The 23,728-nt window shown below is 37.9% G+C and overlaps 1 protein-coding gene across 2 annotated transcripts in view; it reads right to left on the reverse strand.

Annotated features, from left to right (window-relative positions):
• Positions 1-23,728, reverse strand: part of Abhd17b (abhydrolase domain containing 17B) — a 31,564-nt gene continuing 7,836 nt past the window's right edge. Inside the window, exons 1-4 of one of the 2 annotated variants that reach the window (XM_008842781.3) lie at positions 15,322-15,415; positions 6,434-6,903; positions 4,861-5,040; positions 1-1,535 (exon numbers count right to left, since the gene is read on the reverse strand). In XM_008842781.3, the coding sequence (XP_008841003.1) occupies positions 1,316-1,535; positions 4,861-5,040; positions 6,434-6,903; positions 15,322-15,336 (885 nt within the window). In that variant the 5' untranslated portion in view covers positions 15,337-15,415 and the 3' untranslated portion in view covers positions 1-1,315. Of the gene's footprint in view, positions 1,536-4,860; positions 5,041-6,433; positions 6,904-15,321; positions 15,416-23,728 lie in introns of those variants that run through there. The other variant, XM_029568143.1, reaches the window with a different exon arrangement.

The raw sequence follows: 23,728 nt of genomic DNA on the forward strand, positions 1-23,728 counted from the left end.
GATGTATTTGTTGTTTTACTGTTAATTTGACACATCAGAACCAAAGCATTCACAATACTTGATATACTTTGAAGAGAATCATATACTATAGTCTTAGACATAACCACAGAACAAGCAGAACAATTAAAACTACATAAGGCCTTAAAAAACATCCACAGTGTGTATTATTTCAATTTTCATTCATTAGAAATTAGACTACATACTGTTAGTTTTATTTTCTTTCATTGTTTAATTCAGGCAGGTTTCATTCAAGGAAAGGCAACTTAGTTTTTGTGTGTGAGCTTTAGTTTTTACTATACTGGTTAATATAAAACTTAATTACATGTTTTCTTATTTCCTCTATTCTGGAGTGAATTCATGAAATTTTCAGAGAGTAATCCAAAAGAATAGGCCCTACACTTAAAAACAGCCAGAGTGAAAAGGGAGCAAACAGCCAGTCTGTCCTTGATCTTGAAAAATAACTAACAGACTTTCAAGTATTCATATAAGGAAGACTACTACAATTCTATGAGATTAGTCAAAATTTAAAACAACATTGCATACAAAAATCTTTCCTGAAGCCCTAAATATAGCCTTTTAAATAACTGAATGTCAATGTTAAGTAGTTGTCTCACAGTACCAAACATAAATCAAAACTAGTTAAAATCCAGTGCCATCGGGACTTCTCATTTACAAGGTGACCAGATGGTAAACAAACAGATGGCATAAAAAGTAAGACTTCATTTTTTTAGGATAAGTGTATTATAACCAGAGAATACAGAAAAGTCAATGTATTTTACAATAAAATAACCATTAAAGCCTCTATCCCTGTACAACAGGGTTTAGGTCAACTCTAGTCAACTTGAGTGGTTTTTGTTGTTTTTTATTTTTATTTTTTACAGTTTACTCTGAGTACTTGAACTGCTTTAGATATACAGCTTTTTGAAAGAATATTACATTTATATACCAGGATATTTAGTACATTGAGATGTTTTAAAAATATTTATAAATTTAATTGATATGCAAAAGCATTTGGCAATACTTTTACAGCATCTGATTTTATAGAATTAAAATTTCATACAGTACTCATCTTGATGTTTAAAAAAAATTCACAGAAAAAATATAAATTACACAGCCTGACTGCATGATATTGTTATTTCCAGTTTCTTGTTCTGGTAATTAAAACCTTCATTAAGTCTGTTAACAAATCATTACCTGTACATTTAGGAAGGCAACTTACATGATTTGCAAACAAAACCTTCAGGTTTTATGTTATTTACCAAAGAATGCAGTTCAGCAAGAAAAGAAAACCCAGTAAGTAAATTTACAGAGTATTTTACAAATTTACCAGTTCCTGTGACACAAACTGTTTTAATCTTTCAAGGTATTGTCCATAAAGTTCCACATCATTGTGTCCTGCTCCTTCAACCCACAGAGGCTCCACAGGTCTCTGGCAACGCTCAAACAACGCAAGGCCATGTGAAAAGTCAATGACTTCATCCTCAGTCCCATGAATTATTAATACTGGAGAGGTTATCTTAGAGATTTTATCAATACTGTAGAGAAAATGAGAAAAGAAAAAAAGCACAATAAACTAAAAAGGAAATACTTTTCTGTGTTACAACAGAAAATTCAAACATCAGAATGTACAAATTAGCATAGATAGGATAGAAGCCACTTAAGATTTAAGATTCAAAGGCCACCTTTTACATGTGCTCTTACCTGCATTGAAGGAAGTTACCTTCATGCATAGGTTTTGGGTGAGTCACTCAACGCTACTATAACCCTTAGCACCCTTCTACAATGCTGACTTTTCAGAACCAAAACCCCCCTTTAAGGTTTCAAGAAGCACAAGGTAAGACCCATGTCAAGTGTGTGCTAATTTCACTACGCACTGCATTTACTATATTCTATCACTTACTCAAATGATAGCAACACGTTTGGTTTTTGTTCTGGTTTAAGGGTATAAACTCATAAAAACAGGGAGTACTAATACAACAAAATTCTGAACCTGGAAAGCAAATGGATGTATGAGATAACAGATTAAAAGACAGCTGAAAACAAAATCTAAAGCAGATAGACAGCAAAGTGAAGATGCGAAACAATTTATAACAGAATACCCTAGAAGCTAGGGCATGCCATGAATATAAGGTAACTGAAATACAAAGGAGCAGTTCAAAGTCTGTACAATAAATAAGGTCCCTCTTTCTCAGCTTCCTTGGGAGAAGCTGAAAAATTTTCTTCCTTCAACTCTGGAGAGTCTGTAGATTTAGGACTCTTAGTTTAGGGTAGAGGTACCAGAGAGTCACACAACACACAAACACTAGACGCTAGCAGGCCTGATGGGCTCCTGAGAATGCTGGCCACAGGCTTCATCATCCAAGGGAGAGTTTCAGAAAGTTTTCTTTGGAGATTGCATCAAAGCAGCCCTTTGGTTCTCCACTTTTACGTATGTAAGAGCAGACAGCCAAGGATAATCAGATATCTGATGAGAATACTTCAAATTTGAGATTCAAAACAAACAGAATTTTTAAAAGACAACTTGGAAGAGAAACTATGCAGAGAAGAAACCTTACAACATTTTTTTGCTTTTTTTTTCTCCAGACAAAGAAAACATTTTAACCATAAATAAGATGAACTGTTACAAAAGAAGAAATTAATCAGTGAAATAGTTCAAGGCTCTATTTCATAATAAACAATGCAGAGACATTTAGTGTAGAGGAATTAAAGACTTAAAAAGTATCATTTTGAGCTGGGCATGGTGGATCACCACTTTAATTCCATCACTCAGAAGGCAGAGGCAGGTGGATTTCTGTGAGATCCAGGCCAACCTGGTCTACACAGAGACCCTGTCTCAAAAAACAAAAACCAAAAAACAAGACAAAACCAAAAACTATCTTCTTAAAGCTAACTTATTTCTGGGTAATAGTCTTTCTTTTTTCATATTTTATTTATTATTTTTATTTTATGTGTATGAATGTATTGCCTGCATGTATATTAAGTGCACTCATGTTATACAATGCCCATGGAGGCCAGAAGAAGGTGTCAGATCATCTGGAGCTGGAGTTAGGGAGGGTTGTTTGCTACCATGTGGGTGCTAGTAACTGAACCCAGGTCCTCTGCAAGAGCAGCCAGCGTTGAGCCATCTCTCCAGCCCTGCCCATGACTTGCTTCCTCCAGCAAGGCTACACTTCCTAAAACCTCCTGAGACAGTGCCACCAACTGGGGATGGCTGCTAGCACCATGTGGGTGCTGGGAATTGAACCTAGGTCCTCTGGAAGAGCAGTTAGTGCTCTTAACCTCTGAGCCATCTCTCTAGCCCCAAACACGTTCTTTCTTTTGGTCAGCTAATTGACTGTCATTCCCATCATTCAGCTCAACAGAAATGGTGTAATGCACACAACTTGCACTATTTAAAACAAAATAAATCACAAACAAACAAAAACCCACATAGTGAGAGAATGCTTGCTTAGCATGAGACTCTGGTTCAATCTCTTAACACTGCAAGAAAAACAACAAAAGCCAAGCTGAAACAAATGAACGACAAAAAATAAAATCCTTTCACAAAAAAAAAACAAAAAACCCAAAACAAAACAGAAAACAAAACCCCACCAGGTATGGTGGCACACGTGGATTGTGGGGAGAGTTTGAAGTCAGCCTGGTATACAATAGTGAGTTTCAGATCAGCCAGTGATACATAGTGAGATTTTTGTCTCAAAAACAAAAAAATTCCCAAATTCTTCCACCATTGTGGGCCTAGTGAGAAGACCACATGTTCTCCCAAACTTCCTGACAAGGTGACCCACCCTCTTTGGGTCTGAGTATAGGTTAGAGGTCAACCTCAGGTATCTTTCCTCAGGAGCTATTTACTTTGATTTTTGAGACTGGGTCTCTCATTAGCTTGGAAGTTCACCTGGTCTACCAGATGAGTACACTGGGTTAGGTAGCCAGCAAACTCCAGGATCTGCCTGTCTCTGTACCCCCACCCCCTTATATTACAAGTATTTAAAAGTATGTGCCACCACACCCACCTTTTTTACATAAGTTCTGGGGATGATCTCAAGTCCTCAAGTTTGCAAGGCAACCAATCACTTAACCAAGTGAGCCATCATCTGTCTAACCCAATATTGAATACATACTGCTTTTGAAAAAAACTTTTGTTCTGCTAAAGAACCAAGTGATAATTTGGATTTTGATCTGTCATTCACAAAAATATCCTTTGTAATCTTGCCAACAGAGGAAAAGACTGAAAACTGCTAGTCTCTTCCTTCTTGCCTTCTCCCCATCCTTGAAAAAAATAGGCCAATTTTTCCCAACTACAAAGAGAGCCCAAGTATCAACTACTTTCTGCCTTGAAAATCATGAAGTAACTTCCTTTTTTTCAAATTCATCCAATACTACATGATGCTTTCAAAATCTACTCTAGTTATGTAAGAGTCAACATTTTTCATTGCTTATTTTTTTTGTAAGTTACATAAAACTGGCTGGATTATCATTCGTTTTTCCTCCACATATTTTTCCTCTTTTGTGCTGTGTATCTCACTGAATGGGGCTCTTATTCAAGTTGTTCTACTTAAAACACCACATCTAATAATCTCTTACCCTGTTCTATCAATTTTATTTCACAAATGTGTTCTTTTGTCTCCAATGCTAGTGCCATTGCTTAGGGTCTAAGGCCCTCTTTTTATGCTCAAACATTTCAGTCTTTTTATGGGTCATGTGCTAACACCCTCTTCAAGTTTTGCACAATTTCTATGTGATCAAATACACACAGAAGTTCATGACTGAGAGAACCATTGTCATTAATACCTTAACTGACAGAAAAAAATTCCCTTAAAATTAAGTTTCTTGGAATTGAATTATTTGGAATAATGAACTTACTTTGGGAATGCATCGAAACAGTAGGTCTTCTTGGTATCAGGAAAAGCAACACGCATCCCCGAGGTCAATGGAGAATGAAGAATAACAGCAGCACTCTCGTAACGAGCAGCAAGATCCACAGACGGTACTGTCCCTATACTTTGGCCATATATAATCACATTTTCAGGACGAATGCCGTATCTAAAAAATTCAGAAGTTTAAAAAACAAAGATGGAGTGGAAGGAAATATTCCATCATCCCAATGATCTACTGTGGAATGACTCACAAGACAGTGCCAACTAGTTTATACTTACAATTTAAAATTCTTTCTTAGCCATCATCTTTTTTGCTTTTTAGGCTGACCTCGATCTCACAGAGATTCACCTGCCTTCTGCCTCCCAAGTACTGGGTTTAAAGGTGTGCACCACCGCACCTGGCACCATTATAATTTTTAGTATTACAATAAGCTCTATACGCTCACTTATTTCATGCTTAATTCTAATCTTTTAGAAAAATTACTGCAAAACTTTTAATATTTCAATTTTAGGAAAGAAATTTATATTTCAGTAAATTCAACCTAGCATACTGTTTACTGAGTTTGGAATGCATTATTATGGCTGCTGTTTAGTAGTATTTAGTATGGTATTATTTTCCATCCAGCAGAGCAAATGTTCTTGACTTCTCAAGAGTAGCACATTTGATTTTCTAAATTGATAATATCTGATGAGATTTTGCATATAGCTATGGTATGGAATGAATATAGTAAGCAATACTTTTAGTCAAGATCAAATTCCATTTTTCTTGAAATCTGCCTATGCTTACTTATAGAAATGTATTAATAATTGCAAATACAGTGAGATGACCTAGAGTTCCAAGCACAGTATGGTTAAGTAGGAATAGGCTTCATGTTAAAAATCTGAAGAGTATTGCTTTATCCCCTTTAACACTGCTACCAATTTAAATATATGAACTCACTGACTCTATAAATGTTTACTGGGTACCTGATTCAGCAGCTGTCACTTCTTTGCAGTCTAAATGTACCAATGTAGGGGGCAAAGTGACCTTCAGCATGCTTTTCCACTTACAAGGCAGAAAGCAGTCATTTCTGACAGCTAATGAGTGATCTGAGCAGCACCGTCTAGTCTTTTGAAAATATAAGAGAACATTCTGAGAATTTGGACCTTCACTAGAGAGGAGCGAGGCAAACTCTTCATATGTTCTCTTCCAGGTACTCAAGACCATCTGAACTATCCAGGTAGAGACATAGCTCCCCATTGTTTCTTCAGTCTATCATACTCAAACATTTGTGATACAACCAGAAATGAGGTTCCATCTATTCTTAATGGACTATGTGACACTGAACTAAAGATTTGAATTTAAAGAAAAAAATATACACAGGCATTAACAAAGACATACAAACCTGAGCCGTTTTCAAAGATTCTTTTGGTTATTAAACAAAATTTCAGTCTAAAAATTTAACTATTGTTAAGTAAATATATTGTTAAATGTCTTTATATATTGTAGTTCAAAGCATGTATATTAGTAATACTTTTTATTCTGTCCTTATACAGTATAATTCCCAGTAACAATTTACCTTGTCCTAAGAGCCAGCCAAGCAGCTTCAATATCTGCATAGAGATTCTTCTCTGTTGGCTTCCCAGAACTTGCACCATATCCAGAGTAATCATATGAGAATATATTACAATTAATCCGTGATCCCAGACCTATGTAAAAGCTGCTCATTTGACCAAGATCGACAGCATTTCCATGTGAGAAGAGCAAGGTATATTTGGCATTGGGTGAACAACGCACAAACATACATGCGATTCTGTTGCCTTTACTGGTTCTAGTCATGAAACACTCAATAGCATCCTTTTCTCTAGATGAGTACTGCCAGTCTGCACGTTCTGACAGGTGTAATGTCCAGCGGCTTCCACTTTCGTCACACATTAGTGTATAAGTTGGATCAGGTGGCAAAAATGCTAATTTTGAAGCAATTTTCCCTGGGCAAGGTGGACAGCAGAAGAGGCAGCATAGTTCACTAAATGAAAGATTATTCATTTTCTGAAAAAGAAAATGAGACAGCAAATATTTTAAAAACTTAATGCAGACTCTGCATTTGCATATAGTATGTTAAAACAAAGACATGGTTAAACAGTATTGGCAGTCAATCTCTATTATTATAACTTCAAGAACCTTCCAAAATAGATTTTTTACATCTTTCTAGAAATACTTTACATGCCAGAGTGAGGAAAACATTACTGGGCGGTAGACAGATTCAAATATTGTATATTTCCAATAACAGTGATTAGCTCACTTAAAAACACTTAAGCTAAAGTGTAGAGGTAATATTTGGTATTTATCCATAAGTAACATAGAAGTTATGTTTAGACTCATTTGCAATTTCTGTGTAACTTGACGAAAACTCTTAGAATACCACAAGAAGCTAGGGACTTCGTGTAATAAAGTAAACAACAGCATTTATGAAAGTGATACTGTCAATCAGTCAAATCTATCTATCTATCTGTAACTTGTTACATACTAAAAAAATATTTAAATTAGTTTGAAAAAAGAAACTTGAAAACGTGAGCCAGGATTTGATGCTAGTCTCTCCTACACTAATACATAAAACAGGGTTAGAGCCCTTGAATTAGCGTAGACAAGAGATATAACTTTTTTTTTTTTTTTTGGTCTTTTTGAGACAGGGTCTCCCTGCAGCCCCAGCTGTCCTGAAACTCACTACGTAGGTCAGGCTGGCCTCGAACTCACAATGTTCCACCTGCCTCTGCTTCCCAAATGCTGGGATTAAAGGCATGCGCTACCACGCCCGGCTGAGATATAACCTTTTTTTACATTAAACATTTTAGTCATAGTATGTGTAGCTCAAATAAACTGTAAGACATAAAAATGCACGTGTGTGCTTGCATGTAGTACATAATTACTGCCCAAATTTTAAAAAGTTATTTTCTTAAAAAATTTTCAGTTGGGGGCTGGAGAGATGGCTCAGTGGTTAAGAGCACTGACTGTTCTTACAGAGGACCTGGGTTTGGTTCCCAGCACCCACATGGCGGCTATGAACCATCCTTAACTCCATTTCCAGGGGAATCCGAAGCCCTCTTCTGACCTCTGCAGCACTGCATGACATGGGTGCACTCAAAAACATGCAGGCAATACACTCATACACATAAAATAAACTATAATAAAATATTTTAAAAAATTCAGTTGGAGCAGATATAATCAAGATACAAGGTAGAAATGTCTGAAATTTCAAAGAGTAAATAAAAATATTAAATGTTTTTACATTTATGTGTGTATGATACACATATGGCATGCGTATGGAGGTCAGAGGACAATCTGTGGAAGTTGGTTCTCTCCTTCCACCATGGGATAAAACTTGGGTTGTCAGCCTTGGCAGCAAGCACCTTTTGCCCAATGAACCATCTCTCTGGCCCCTTAAAATTTAAATTTATTTTATCAGTCTGTGTGTGTGTGTGTGTGTGTGTGTGTGTGTGTGTGCATGCACATGTGTCACCGACTGCTGACCTAGTACTACAGCCAATTAAAAGTTTGATTAATAACTAGCTAGACCATCTATATCCCTGTAATTTGCTCTGCTATGAAGACCTTTATTCATTATAGTACATTAGTTTTGAAATAAACCTAGTCGATAGAATATGTGATGCTGCACACACGTCTGGGGATGAATCAAGGACAGAACAGAAAGGAGAGGTGCTGCAGCCTGTCTGAGGAAAAGAAAACCTGACTTTCTGAATGGTGGCTTAAGAAACTCTTATTTCCACTTCTACTGCCCTACATAACTGGGTAACTTTTAAGGACCACTCACAAATGATCACTTTCCAAATGGTAGGCCTGTTTGAAGAAAGCAACACAGATCTGCTTTTAAAAATGAAACTTTTAAATACTGGCTCAGTTAAGAGCCCTTGCTGCTCTCTCAGAGGACCTGAGTTTGATTCCCAGCACCAACATCAGGCAGCTCACAACCAAACACCAGCAACTCTAACCAGTTCCAGGGGATCTGATGCCCTCTCTGCCCTCTGTGGGCACCTGCACACATGTGGCAAACATACACAGACAAAGACAAATGCACATAAATAATAAGTTTTAGGAAAAGGAACTGTCTCCTCTGCTGCTTGAAAAATTTCACAAAAAAAATTTAGACAAAACAAAATTAAATTTTAGTATGATCTGGGCAAATTATTAAGGGGAAATGTTTTATTTTCACCTATGTTCACACAAGTACTTCAAGAGGTAAGTAGCAGAATGATTTTGGAGCCTTCCTTATAACAAACACTGATCGGGAGGAGATACCAGGGAAATAAATGCTAAAGCTTGCAGCCCAAGTACTAAAGGCTTGTTGCCCAGGGTGACAAGCTATAAAGTTTTTAGGGACAGGATCTCAAAGGGGACTGTGGGGTCCTTCTTTCTCATTTCCTGTCACATGTTCCTAGCGTGATATGCTGCCTCAACATATGTTCATGGAAATAGTGTCAACTGATCAAGGATTGGAACTTTCAAAACTGTGAGCCAAAATACAACTTGTAAAAAGTTGGTTATCCCAGGTATTTGTAATAATGATGGAAAAACGACTGATGACAGAATCCTACATGAAAAAAAAAAGCTGTTGTTTTTTTTTTTTAAGGAAGTATGTGAAAAATTAACCTTACTGAAATACATCAATTTCCTGAGTTGTGATGGTGAATCTTGACTGTCAACCTGACAGGATTTAGAATCACTATGGAAACAAACCCACAGGCATATCTCTGAGCAACCTGACAGAACGAGCTAGGTTAACTGAGGTGGGAAAACCCACTCTAAATGTAAGTGGCACTATTATATGGGCTGTGGTTCCTGACTGAATATAAAGGAGAAAGAAAGGCAGGGGCTGGTGAGATGGCTCAACAATTAAAAACACTGTTTGCTCTCGCAGAGGACCCAGGTTCAATTCCAAGTATCCACACAGTAGCTAACAACTGTCTGTAACTCCAGTTTCAGGAGATCTGACACCTTCTTCTGACCTCTGTGGGTACTGCACGACATGGGTTCACCTACCTACATGCAAACAATACACTCATACACATAAAATAAAAATAATAAATAAAAAGTTTAAAACAAGTAAAAAGGAGGAAGAATTTGGATGCTTAGAGAACACTGAAAAGGAACAGAAAGAATGTAAGAGCTAGAGGATGGAGAAGAATTCCACGAAATGTGGTCTTCTGTGACACATGACATGGCTATCACAACCATAATCTCCCTGTATCTGTGGTTATCTGCACAAGATCAAGCCAGCCAAAATCCTGGCATAGATGGGGTAGATGATCTCCAAGCCCCAATCCATACTGACTAGCTATTGACAGTGCATAGCTCCTTTGGGGGGGGGCATTGTTTATTGAGGATGTGACCACTGGTAGGTTTCCTATGATCCAGCAGATGGCCCCACACCCATGTACATGAGGGCAGCACTACTGAACTTACTGAGTTATCAAAGGAAAAAACAAAGACAAGAAGTTTGGAAGGGGTAGGTTAGGAGGGACATGGGAGGAGCTAGAGAAGAGAAATGGTGATGGGTATTTCATTGTGTATACCAATATTCTCAAGAATAAAGAATCGGTGAAACAAAGAGTTGGCTCTCTGAAAAGATAAACAAGACCAAAATCCTTAGCCAAACTAAGAAAACCCAAATTAATAAAATCAGATGAAAAGGGAGCCATTATAACAGATACCAACAAAACTCAGACAATCTGTAAGTTGTACCTTGAAAACATATATTCCATATAAATTAGAAAATCTTATAAAAAAGGATAAATTTCTCAATGCAGGACTACCAAAATTAAACCAAGATGAGATAATTTAAACAGATCTATAATAAGTAGTGAGATTAAATCAGTAATCAATAATCTTACAACTAAAAAAGTCCAGGCCCAGATGGATTCACTGGTCAATTTTATCAAACTTTCAAAAATAATTGACATCAATGTTTCTCAAGCTATTCTATAACACAGAAAAGGAAGGAAAATCACCAAAGTCTGTTTATGAATAACAAAAGCAGATAAAGATGCAACAACAACAACAAACAATTACAGGCCAATTTAGCTGATAAAATGCAAAAGTTCTCAACAAAATATCTACAAACTGAACTGAAAATCCAAGAACACATCAGAAAGATTATTTGTCATGACAAAGTTGAGCTCATTTGAGAAATGCAGGAAGGGTTCAATATACATAAATAAAAAATTTAAATTACATGAATGGATTCAAGGACAGAAGAGAGATCCTGTGGGTAATTTCCATAGATACAAAAAAAGCTTCTGACAAAAATCTGACATCCCTTCACATTAAAAGTCCTGAAGAAACTGGGACTAGAAGAATCATATCTCAATATAATAAAAGCTATAAATGACAAACTATAGCCAGCATTATAATAAATGGAGAAAAACTCAAAAAATGGTTCCACTAAAATCAGTAACAAGAGAAGGGTCTCCATTTTACTCTTATTTGATACAGAACTGGAAGTCTTAGCAACTAAGGTACAAATAGGAAAGGAAGAAGTTACATTATCTCTATTTGCAGAGGATGATTCTATACACAAGACCCTAAAGACTCCAACAGAAAATTCTTACATCTGATGAACACTTTCAACAAAGCAGCAGGATACAAAATTAACACACAAAAGTCAAACGCTTTCATGCACATTAATACAAAAAACCTGATAGATCAACCACACTCCAGTAGATGGCTCTCACATCCAAAAGTATATGGACAGTACAAATTGAAGTCTATAGGTTATTAAATAAAAAATAAACTGGAAAAAACAAAACAAAACTCAGGGAAACAATCCCATACATAATAGCCTAAAAACCAAGCAAACCACTTGGAAGAAACCTAACCAAGGGTAGAAACTTGTCTTGTGCTGGATAGCTTCAGTTGTCAGCTGTATATAAGTTGACACACCTGGGAAGAGGGAACCTTAAGTGGGGAATTTCCTCTATCTGACTGGCCTTTGGGCATGTCTGTGAGGTATTTTCTTGATTGTTGAGTGATGTGGGAGGGCCCAGTCTATTGTGGGTGATGCTACTCTTTGGTTGTTTAAGAAAGCAGGCTAAGCTCAGGCCAGAACAGCAAGCTAGTAAACAGCATCCTCTGTAGTGTGTGCTTCAGTTCCTGTCTTCAGGTTTCTGCCTCTAGTTCCTGCCCTGACTTCCCTCAATGATGAACTGTGCTCTGTATGTATAAGCTAAATAAACCCTTTCCTTTCTAAGGTGGTTTTGGTCAGAGTGTTTTATGACAGCAATAGAAAGCTAACTAGGACATCTCTATAATGAAGACCTTAAAATACTGAAGAAACTGATGAACAGACAAGAAGATGGAAAGATCTCCCATGCCCGTGAACTGGAAGAATCAATACTGTGAAAGTGGCTACCTTACCAAGACCAACCTAAAGATTTAATACAATCCCAATCAAAATGCCAATGATGTTCTTCACAGAAATAGAAAAAAAAAATCTTAAAATTCATACAGAAGCACAAATGGCCCTGGATAGCAAAGCAATTCGATATAAGGAAAATGGATGCAATGAAGCAACCCACCCAGCAAGACAAATGCTGCATGTTCTCCCTCATATGTAGATCCTACCATTGAAGTTTTAGATTTGTGTGTTTAACCTGGAGTGTCTATAGAGACCAAGAAGCTAGAAAGGGCCTGTGAAAGGAGGCGGGGAAGAGGCCTTAAGGGGTGAGAGGATAGAACACATGAGATATGAAAATGTGTGTATGTGTATGTATGTATGTCTGTGAGAGAGAAAGAGGGAGGGGGAGGGAGAGGGGGAGGGGAGAGAGAGAGAAAGAGAGAGAAATTTAAGTGGGGATGGTGGTAGAGGGATAGAGGAAAAGTGGTAAAGGGGATATGGGAAGGGTTAACCAAAACTTAGGATGTATGAAGAAAAAAGAAAAGGAAAAAAAAAAAAAAAAAGAAATTCACTGCTTTGTAAACTAATTAAAAATATAGTTAAAAAGGAATTTGAATACAGCCCTGCACAGGTGGACAATGCTCCCCACAGAAAACATGAGTTATTAAATGAAAATCTCAGTACCAAGTGTGAGATACCTCCCTGTGAGTAACTACTGGTCAGGGAGGCCCTGAAAGGACCCCCAAAACAACACAGGCTACTGCCACTGCTTTTAGTTCCTCATCATAGCTAGATGGTAAAATCCTCTTCCTAAAGACTTAACACACTTTGGTTGGCAGATGTAGAGAAATCAAGCTGGAACTGGCCAGACAACTTTCTGCTGGCTAGCTTTCACAGTGCTGGAAGGTGTTGTGCAGTTTACTGGGGGAGAAGAGCCATCAGTGGGGAACTGAACGTTACAATGCCAGGCAGGATGTGCCTACTGAGTTAAGAGTAGAATGAAAGTTACGGGGTAACTGGTTTCTGATTAGATTTTAGGCCTGTTCTACAGAACACGCCTAGTATTGTAAACCTGGTCAAAAGTGCACAGCGTGTGAGGTCACAGGCACAGACAGGCCCTAGGGCAGAACCTACTACTATTGTTTTGTTAAACAAATATGTTGTCAACCTACCTTCTAAAATATTTTTGTTTATACCCATAGATCAGTGCTACTCTTGACCTTGGCCAGAGGAGCTTCTTTCTGCAGTAGGTTAATGCAGAGACTTATAACTGGTCAAAGTGCTGAGAATAAAGAATAAACTGAGAGCTACTAATAACATAATTTATACACAAATACTGATATCTTTAGGAACAAAAACATATCTAAGGATGTGTATGTCAGAGTATATGCTTATGAAAAGGGAGATAAGGATGGAGGCTGAAGTGCATTATGAAGAATAACACCTATGAAGTACCTACGAAAGGGAAGCAGCCCTGAATCTCTTTAAATCAATATACAAGATCACCATAATGTCAAACAGATGATTGATTGTGAAACTAAGATTTCGATTCCACAGTGGATTTTTTTCCGGTGGTGATGGTTTTTGAGCCCAGAATTAACACATGCTAGGCAAGAGCTCTATACTACACGTCCACCCCCCATAGAAGATTCTTAGTTTCCTTGTAACAGGAGGAACTCCCTAAAGTTATACGAAATAATTTAAGTATTTTTTTCTGGTAACCTTTTCCTGCTCAATGACAAAGGAAAAGGATGAACATCTAAGTTCTCTCCCAGCAAAACAGGAAGAGTAATGTTTAAAATGTCCCTAAATAGAATGACTTATTGTGTCCCCTTTCCTCTCTTCTAATATACGAAATTACTGACATGAATCTTATAGTTTTTCTAATAGACTTTTAACATTTATTTATAGTGTGTGTGTGGGGGTGTTGTATGCATGCAGTTTATGCACCGCCAAGAATCAAACTCAAGGCTTCATGCATTCTACCAATGAGCTACATCTTCAGCCCTTGAGTGATTATTCTGACAACTGTACTCTGAAGGAGCATCTGCAGTGATTTGATGTCTTGCTGTGCTTGTAGTGTAGGTAGGACGTAAGTCACTTAAATTTTGATAAACTAGATTACGTGTAAAAAAATATTCTCAAGTTCAAACTGAATTACTTAAAATTATTACATTTATTCTCTTTGTGTGTGCAGACACACATGGCACATGTGTGGAGGTCCACAATTTGTAGGAGCTGGTTCTCTCTTAACAATGTGGGGATAGAAATACACTTAGGAAAAATGTTTTAAATTTATGTTTTCAAGTTGAAAGGAGAAATTTTGTCAAAACGACTTTCTTCTTTGAAAAGGAATCAAGACTGGTACTCTTTAGATAAAGTAATAACTAAATATTTAGATACTACGTAAACTTAGATAATGACAGAATCAATGAGTTACTTCAATGTAACAAATGCCTTAGTAAGCATGAGTTTAGAAAATTTACAAATTTTTCTCAAATTGGAAAAATTTACTGGGCAATGCCTCCCCAATCTCCCTTTCTACCAAACGGCATAAAAATAATCTCAGTCTTAGATTAAGCTATGAATATTTTCAGAAAAAAGCTAAGCAGTGAGGGAGAAATGAACATGCCGTATCAAAGGGAAGCTTACAGAGATAGAAATTGAGGCTGAAGGGCCTACGGACTGTGCCAAACAAATTTTGATCGAAGTTCAGCGTCTGATGTAGCCATTCCCCTCCCCCTCCCTCATTTTGGGGTACTGGAGGTTGAACTCAGGACCCTGCATGTGCCAGGCAAGCACTTTACCACCGAGTTACATCTGTAGCCCCTATGTAGGCAATTCTCTATTTTCCCGTAGTTTACCAGACACTACACTAATATGAACCACTAACTACTAAAAGTGGCTATTTAATTCAAATCAAATCATTTTTAAAGTCCCATGACTCACAAGAATCTAGTACCTTCTAAACTGTACAACATGGAATGGACATCTCCAAGTTTATGGGAAATTCTGAACTAGAGTCTTAGAAATTCAGATAGTTCAGAGTCAGCGCTTACATGCTCTTCAGTCATGTTGGCTTCAAAAACCAGAGCTTCTTTCGTTAGTCTTGATTTTTCCACCAAAGTTCGTATCAGCAATTTTGGTAGGTTCCTGTCATATATTGATAAAGCATATATACCTGAAATTACCTAAACAACACTGTTTTAGTAGACTGTATTATGACAAAAATACAAAAAGCAATTTTACTTATTTTTTAAAGTATTTATTTCACTTGTATGAATGTTTGTTTGCATGTATGTCAAAGTGCATCTGTGGTGGAGGCCAGAACAGGAGGCATCAGATTCCTTGAAACTGGAGTTAAGAACAGTTGTTAGCTGTCATGTGGGTGCTGGGAATTGAACCTGGGTGCTCTGTAAGAGCAGGCAGTGCTCTTAACTGCTGAACCATCTCTCTAGCCCAGCAAAAAGCAATTTTATGAAAAATAAACAATGCTAGGCAGGGCATCTCTGTAAGTTCCAGGCAAGCTAGGGCTAAAAAGTAAGACCCTGTCACAAAACACCCCCCCCCCCCAAAAAAAGCAACACGGATCAAGCAGGATATTCTTATGTATTAATGCAAAGTTTGGGTTTTTGAAAAGATTCGTGTCCTTGACAGGTTTCTTGTAACTGAGACAGCAGGACAAGGCTCTGGAGACAACAAATTCCTCTCCGAACACTCTCTAAGACAATGTTTCACTCAGGTTGGCCTTGACAGATCCTACTGCCCAGTTTCCAGAGTACAGGGGTTAGAGGCAGGTGTAACTATGCTGGGCATAATCCCCAAAGTATTCCAAATACATATAAAATCCTAATGATCTAGAGCAATGCCCTAACAAGCCAATCAGTCCTACTGATTAAGCAGTAGGACAGGTTGTTGATTTTTACGTATATTAATTCCAGATTCCCACAAAGCTTTTGGTGACTTGTGATCTCAGAGCTTTCAAAGGCACACTTCTACATGTTGCTGAGCACAAACTAAAGCATGAACAGAAAACTTCCTTGCTTTATCTGCCTTATTTTTAAAGTAAGAAATAGTCCCATATGCATACCTTCAAAGTGCACAGAACTGTAATATAAGACTGTCTAGACACTAGGGCTGGAGAGAAGGCTCGGTGGTTAAGAGCACTGACTGCTCTTGCAGAGGACCTGGGTTCGATTCCCAGCACCCACATGGCAGCTACGAACTGTCCTTAACTCCAGTTCCAGGGGAATCTGACGCCCTCTTCTGACATCCACAGCATTACACGACACGGGTGCAGTCACATAAGTGCATATACTCATACGCATAAAATAAAAATACTAAGTAAAATATATTTTTTAAAAAAGACAGTCTAGACACACATCTGACATACATTCCCTCCTCATTTGCAAGTAAAAGCTGGGAAGCTTCAGGTGAATACTCAACATATTTCATACCATATAATATCTACCAAAAGTGCAAAGTAATTAAATAAATAACACATTTCAGAAAACCCAAGTATCACTGAATATATATAAGCCCAATCTTTTATTTTTTATTTTTAAAGATGCTAACAGTACTCACACCCTGGTCTGGTTTGCTTTATGTATGCATTCTCCTTTCAAGTCTCAGAATATTAACTAAAAAAGTTTTGTCTGGTCCCGATTATCTGTATTTTTCAGAGTCCTTGGGCTTTCATTGCTTCATTATATTTATAAGCAAAGAGCTAAAAGGAACATCATTTATGTTTGTGTGGGCCTGCTGAATCAGAGGGCTTACAATGTAAGAATGGCAACTGTACCCCTGGACCCCACACATTGCACCCAACTATGCCCACCACTGTTCTACCCCCATCTAAAAGGCAAACCAATGTGTTCTGTTAACTATCTCTGATAGGAACAGAAGAAACTTCACAAATACTCTAGAACATGGTACAGCTTCTAACTATTTGGTCCAGCAACATAATTCAGAATTCTACCCAGCCAATTGTACTAGTGAGACCACAATGAGTCTGTTACACAGCCTAATAGAAGTGCCATTCAAAAAAAACCTGGTAGGCTAAGAATGAAGGGCTTTGACTTGCAGTTCTAGTTTCACACCTTAACAACTGATAATTTTAGGAAAGCCAATCCCTTTAAACCTCATTTTCCTTTTCTACACAAAAAAGTTTGAATTAGTTATTGTTTCTTTTAGTTCTGAAAGTCTTCTCATAAGTTTTAGATACACTTAGTCTTCTATAATTGTTAACAGAATGAAAATGTATAAATTTGCAAAACTTTAGGTTTGTAATTCCATAAAACTAAAATCAAAGCACCTAAATAAACTCATTTTTTTTGGGGGGGGGTGTATGTATATGTCTATGTGCACCTGTGTGCATGTGCCTTCCTTAGTTGATCTCCACTTTACTTTTTGAATCATGGCCTGTCACTGAACCTTGAGTTGGCCAGTGAGCTCCGGGGATCTGCCTCTCTGCCCTACGCAGTGCTGGACTTAGGAGACATGTGCCACCAAGCCTGGGTTTTACATGGATGCCGGTGATCTGAAGTCAGGTTCTCACACTTGTAGGGGCAAGCACTTTACTGACTGAGCCCCCCAGTCCCCAAGCACACTGATTTATATTAAACAAGTTAAAGAGTTATAACTTTAGGTGGGGAGAACACAGAGGTGACCATAATGGCATAAAAGAGCTTCTAATTTTCCCCAGTTGTTTTCCACGTGTGTTCTGTATGTCCTGACCACTGCAGAAAAGCTGTTCTGTTTTTTAAATTGCAGTGAAATATACATAACTAAAACTTGTGATTTTTAAGTGTACAGTTCTGTGGTACTTTATTTTGTTGTACACTGACTATCATAAACTTTCAGAACTTTTTCATCTCCCCCAAATATATAGAAATATATTCATTAAAAAATAACTGCATTTTCTCCTTTCCCTACCCCTAGTAACAACCATTTTACTTTCTCTCTATGAAATCTGACCTGTTTAGGTACTTCCTATAAGTGAAATCATAGAGTATTTGTCATTTGTTAATGGCATATTTCACTTATATCTTCAAGCTTCATCCATCCAGCAACATGTATTGGAAATTTCCTTCCTTTTGAAATCCTGAGTAATATTTCACTGTATGGATAGATCACGTTTTATTTATTTACCCATGGATAGACACTTAGCTCCTATAAATAATATTGCTGTGAATATGGTTCTAATTTGCTTCATATGTTATGGTGATAAAACACTGACCAAAAACAACTTGGGGAGGGAAGGGTTTAATTGGCGTACATGTCCCAACTATAATTCATCACTGAGGGAAGCCAAAGCAGAAACTCAAGGAGGGACGGAACCTGGAGGCAGGAACTGAAGCAGAGACCATGGAGTAATGCTGTTTTTTTACTGGCCAGCCCAATGGAGTCAATTCTTCACTTAAGATTTCCTTCTTCCTAGATGACTCTAGGTTGTGTCAAGATGACAAAAACTAACCAGCACAAACATAAACCAACAAGTATCTATTCCAGACCTGTTTCCATTTCTTTTCTGGAAGGGAGTAATTTTATTCTTTAATGTAGATTTGTTTGAATTATTCTTCCTAGTATATAGCCAACTTATAGACATAACATAAATTAGCACTCCAAAGTACATTTTAAAATCTGGATTAAATACTTTCAGTTTCATTCATCTTAAAATTTTATTTATTTATAGATTTAAATTTGTGTCTGTGCATGTGCATGTGAGTGCAGGTGTCCGAAGATGCCAGAGGCATTGGATCCCCCTGGAGCTACAGTCACAGGCAGTTGTGAGTCACCAAACATGGGTGCTGGGAACCAAACTTGGGTCCTCTGCAAGAGCAGAAACCACTGAGCCAGCTCTCCAATTGGACTTTCAATTTTATTATACTCTCCTGAAAATTGTTAAGAATTTAATATTCAAAGTACTTATTCCTTCAGGCATAGCATCAGGACATCTTTGATCCTAGCACCTTCAGGTACAAGTAAGTAGATATCTAAGTTCTGGGCCAGCCTGGTCTACACAACAAGTTCCAGGGTAGCCAGATACATAGTAAAGAGCTGAAGTTTGTCAAACAAACCAAATCAAGTTAGCATCAAAGAATCTAAATTTGCAGGTTTAAAATTTTGCTCGGTTTAAAATGGAAGTCTAGTACTTTAGCATGTGGCACTGAAATGGTTTATAAATGTATGGACATTTATAGATGGACATTAATAGAGCCAATGAAAAAAGAAAACTAAAGCTGAAAGACCTATACAGTACATATAAAAAATAATTTTGGAATTCTGGGTTAAAAAACAAAGGTGGGAACAGCTGCCCAGAATAACTGAAAAGATGTATTTGGAGAAAGGAGAGGCATTGGCAACTAGAAGCAAAACAACAAGTGAACTCTGGACTTGGTATTTATAGATTCACAGTTTTAGCATACTCTTTTCTCCTGAAGATTCTTAAGTATGACATCTTCAAAAGGAGGACAATATACTACAGTGGTCTTCAAATGTGTACAGATTTTAGGAAGTCTTTGGACACATGATCCAATGTTGTTAAATTTCTGTTTCCCAAAATATACCTGAAGTGGACCATGGACTGAGGTCATAGTTTAGTGGTGGTACAGTACTTGCTTAGCATGTGTGAGGCCCTGGATTCATCCCGGGGACCAGGAAAAAAAAATAGTGGCATCAGTTTCTAGGGACACAAACATAACCATGCCATGGATACTTATTCAGGTTAGTTTTGATAGCCTTAAGAATACAAGTGAGACTGTGGGGGATGTTACTGCATGGCACTGAATCTGAAAATCAAATGAGAAAAAACAAATCTAAGAGTCCTTGCATTTCAGAATAAATTATCTTTATCTTGAAACTAAGGTAACAGATTATGTATGCTGACTTTGTATGTAGCAACTCTCTACAATTCTCAAATTTGGATTAGCTGACTTATTTGCTCATTACATTTTCTTGCTTTACCACAGAGGTTAGGATTCCTGGACACTGCCAAAGCAACTCCTGTTTTTAAGGGTGGTGAAATACTGATAGTAACCTTTTCTTTTCCTTTGAGACACACTCTTGCTTTGTAGTCCAGGTTGGCTGCTCCCTTGGCAAATGTGGGGATCACAAGCATGTATTACCACGTTGTGGAAATGACTTTAACCTAACCTTGTAACCAAATCTTATGTTTTAAGATCACTGAACACTCAACTTGTTTACTTTATAAACAAGCTTACTAAGCCTTCAGCTCCTCTTGTAACCTAAACATAGAGCTTAAAACCCCCATGACCCCCAAATTGTGTGTGTGTTAAGAACATCAAGTCCTACAAACATCGAATATTTGTTGAAAGCAACAAATTATCCCATTTGTGTTGTAAATAACAGACGGGATTAGATAACATGTTTGTAGCTTGTTGTGCTGTTCTAGGTCACTAGGGGTCAGAAAGGGGAAATTTCCTGGTAAGACTAGTTCTACCTTTCCTTCCCTATTTCATGTTGGATGTAAGCTTCAATAAAGAAGAGAGTAAAGCTTTGTGTTTGTGAGAACAGTTCGTGAAGTACAGTTCTGAGAGCACAGTTCTGGGAGAAATCTGAAGAAACATGTTCTCAGAACAGTTCAGGCTGTTTTGGCTTAGGTATTGCCACAATGTGGCAGTGCACTGCACTGCCGTACAATGTCCAGTGGACAGTAATCTTTTCAAGGGTTACTTGTCTCATAGAATTTTTTTAACACTTTTTTTTATGTGTATGAGTGTATTGCCTGCATGCATGCGAGTGCATCCGTGTCGTGCAATGGCACAGAGGTCAGAAGAGGGCTTCGGATTCCCCTGGAACTGGAGTTAAGGACAGTTCACAGCCACCATGTGGGTGTTGTGACTCGAACCCGGGTCCTCTGTAAGAACAGTCAGTGCTCTTAACCGCTGAGCCTTCTCTCCAGCCCCTATCATAGAATTTTTAAATGGGTATGTTTTAGAAATTAAGGTTGTTTCCTTCTTTTCCTAGTTTTCAAAGGGGTAAATGACACAAAAACCAACTTTCTATTTTTGAAGTAATTCTGCTTTGGTGATAATCCATATAATTTTTACACATTGCTAGATGTACTTTGCTAATACTTTACCTAGGATTTTTGCACTCAGAAACATGACTGAGAATTGACTTTAATTGTCCTCACATCTCTCATAAGATTTCTACATTAAGACTATATATTAAGGTCACTGGGTGTGGTGGTGCACAACTTTAATCCCAACACTTGGGAGGCAGGGGCAGGTGGATCTCTGTGAGTTCAAGGCCAGTCTGGTCTGCACAGTGAATTCCAGGCCAGCTGCGGCTACAGGGAGACCCTGTCTAAAAAAACAAAAAAGACTATATTGAGATCAAAACATTACCCAACTACTGGGAGACAAATGTAGGCATATAAGCCTTTAATAATGTATATAATGGAAATCAACCCACCTTGAAGGTTTGGTTTGAGAACTAAATGAAATAAGCAAGATCTAATACAGATCTGAAACTTAAATTGTTGCAGTAAAGAGTGAGAACTGAGGTTCAATTTATTGAATGACTTCTTGCTATGAAAGCTTGGAGACTGTATATGGTACGTACAAGACTATGAGAAGTGGTGTTGGTAGCACATAAACCAACTTGGAACCTGGGCCAGCTTCCAGCCCTGGAACTTGTTCCCCAGCAGATGAAGGCCTTTGTCATCACACTGCCTTATCTCAGAATATTTCAGGATTCTACACTTCTTTTTGAACCCTCTCACTCTAGTTTAACATTCTTACTTTCTATTCCGCTGCCTTCTATCTGTCCTGCTGTCTTCTACTTCGATTCTCCTATCAGTTTGGAGGTTTGGTTACATGGTTTGACCACAAATCAACCTCAGTTTCATGCTCAAAGCACAATGACCACCTCCCCTGTCCGGAGATTAAATCTAGAAAAGAGACTAAGGGACTAGGAAGGCACTGGACAGCCAGCCAGGCAAACTGGCTATCTAGCATACACTGGTTAGATGAAAGATTAGTCACAAGGCTGAAAAATCTCTGGATCCACCCAGGGCCCTGTGTAACTTGTAACTGAAGACCATATAATTTTTCAAAAGTTTCATGTTATATTTTTGAGAATAACTTCTCTCAAAATATTATAAGTCTTGGCCATGGGAGAACAAAGTGTGCAAAGGGCACACTCAGAGTGAGAGGAAAAACTCATCACTAACAAACTACCATTAACGAATGACAGATAAGCATATACCAATGTACCCTGGAAATCTACCCTGGAGCTGTGGGCGAGGCTTGAGGGGCAGCAGGTATTTAAGCCACTCCTCTTAGTCTATCTTTCAGTGAGTGCAGGGGCTGTCTGGGTAGACAACATCAATCCCATGATTACATACTACTGCTTATAAGTTTTAGCCTTTATCTCGCCACAACATTCACAGTATACTTATGGGTTTCACAGATTGCCATCAGGGAGGTATTCTTGGATCTGGATGCCAAGAAGTTATAACCCTTCAAAGACTGACTAGACCAGTGCTTACATGCCTAAGGCTCATGTCCCACCCAAATGGATAATATAGTGCATGCTTCTGAGGACTGAGTGGTGTGTCTTTCTTTGTATATTATTCTCAAGAGTCTTCTGTCTTTTATAAAAAACAAGTATGGAGAATCTCAGCTTGACCAATCCTTTTTTTTTTTTCCCTCCTAATGGCCATGTCATACCTCTACCCACTCTACCCACATTCCACCCCTTCTTTTCCAGCTCTTACATTCTTTGGCCATGTCATACCTCTACAACACTCTACCCACATTCCACCCCTTCTTTTCCAGCTCTTACATTCTTTGTAAACCTTACAAAGTTTCATGAGGCCAGCCTAGTCTACATAGTGAGTTCCAGGCCAGCTAGTGCTATTTTATGACTTTAAAAAGAATGAAAGAAAGTATATATGAAGGCAACTTGACAGGTACAACATGTTCAATTAGCAAAGCAAGAGCAAAAGCTTTCCCACTAGGGCCACCTATGACCTTTCCAGTCATGGGCCAGGCTTACAGTTCCAGATGTGAAAGTCTTCCTGTGGAGCAACTAGAAATCAACTAGAAAGTGGTTGTTTATCTCCTATATTATAGATTTGTCATTATTGCACCAGTGGGTACATCTTGTCTAGTCAATCAGTAGTGTAGCATGTAGGGTCCACAGCTGAATAAAACTGTTGATAACAATTCTCCCCCAGCAAATTCTACACGCTATGATAACTTCAACTCTAACAATATTCATCAACTGACAATTTAAAAATTGTTCTTGTTCCTTACTTTGCTCTGTTTTATTAGTCTTGGGTCATCTAGGTGCTAATGATTATTTTATTTTTTGTCTTTTTGAAGCAGGGCTTCCCTGTAGCCCCAGCTGTCCTGGAACTCACTGTGTAGACCAGGCTGGCCTTGAACTCACAGAGATCCCCCTGCCTCTGCCTCCCAAATGCTGGGACTACAGGCA

This window comes from Nannospalax galili, unplaced genomic scaffold (genome assembly GCF_000622305.1).
Source record: "Nannospalax galili isolate Female #2095 unplaced genomic scaffold, S.galili_v1.0 scaffold761, whole genome shotgun sequence".
Classification (NCBI taxonomy): Eukaryota; Metazoa; Chordata; class Mammalia; order Rodentia; family Spalacidae; genus Nannospalax; species Nannospalax galili.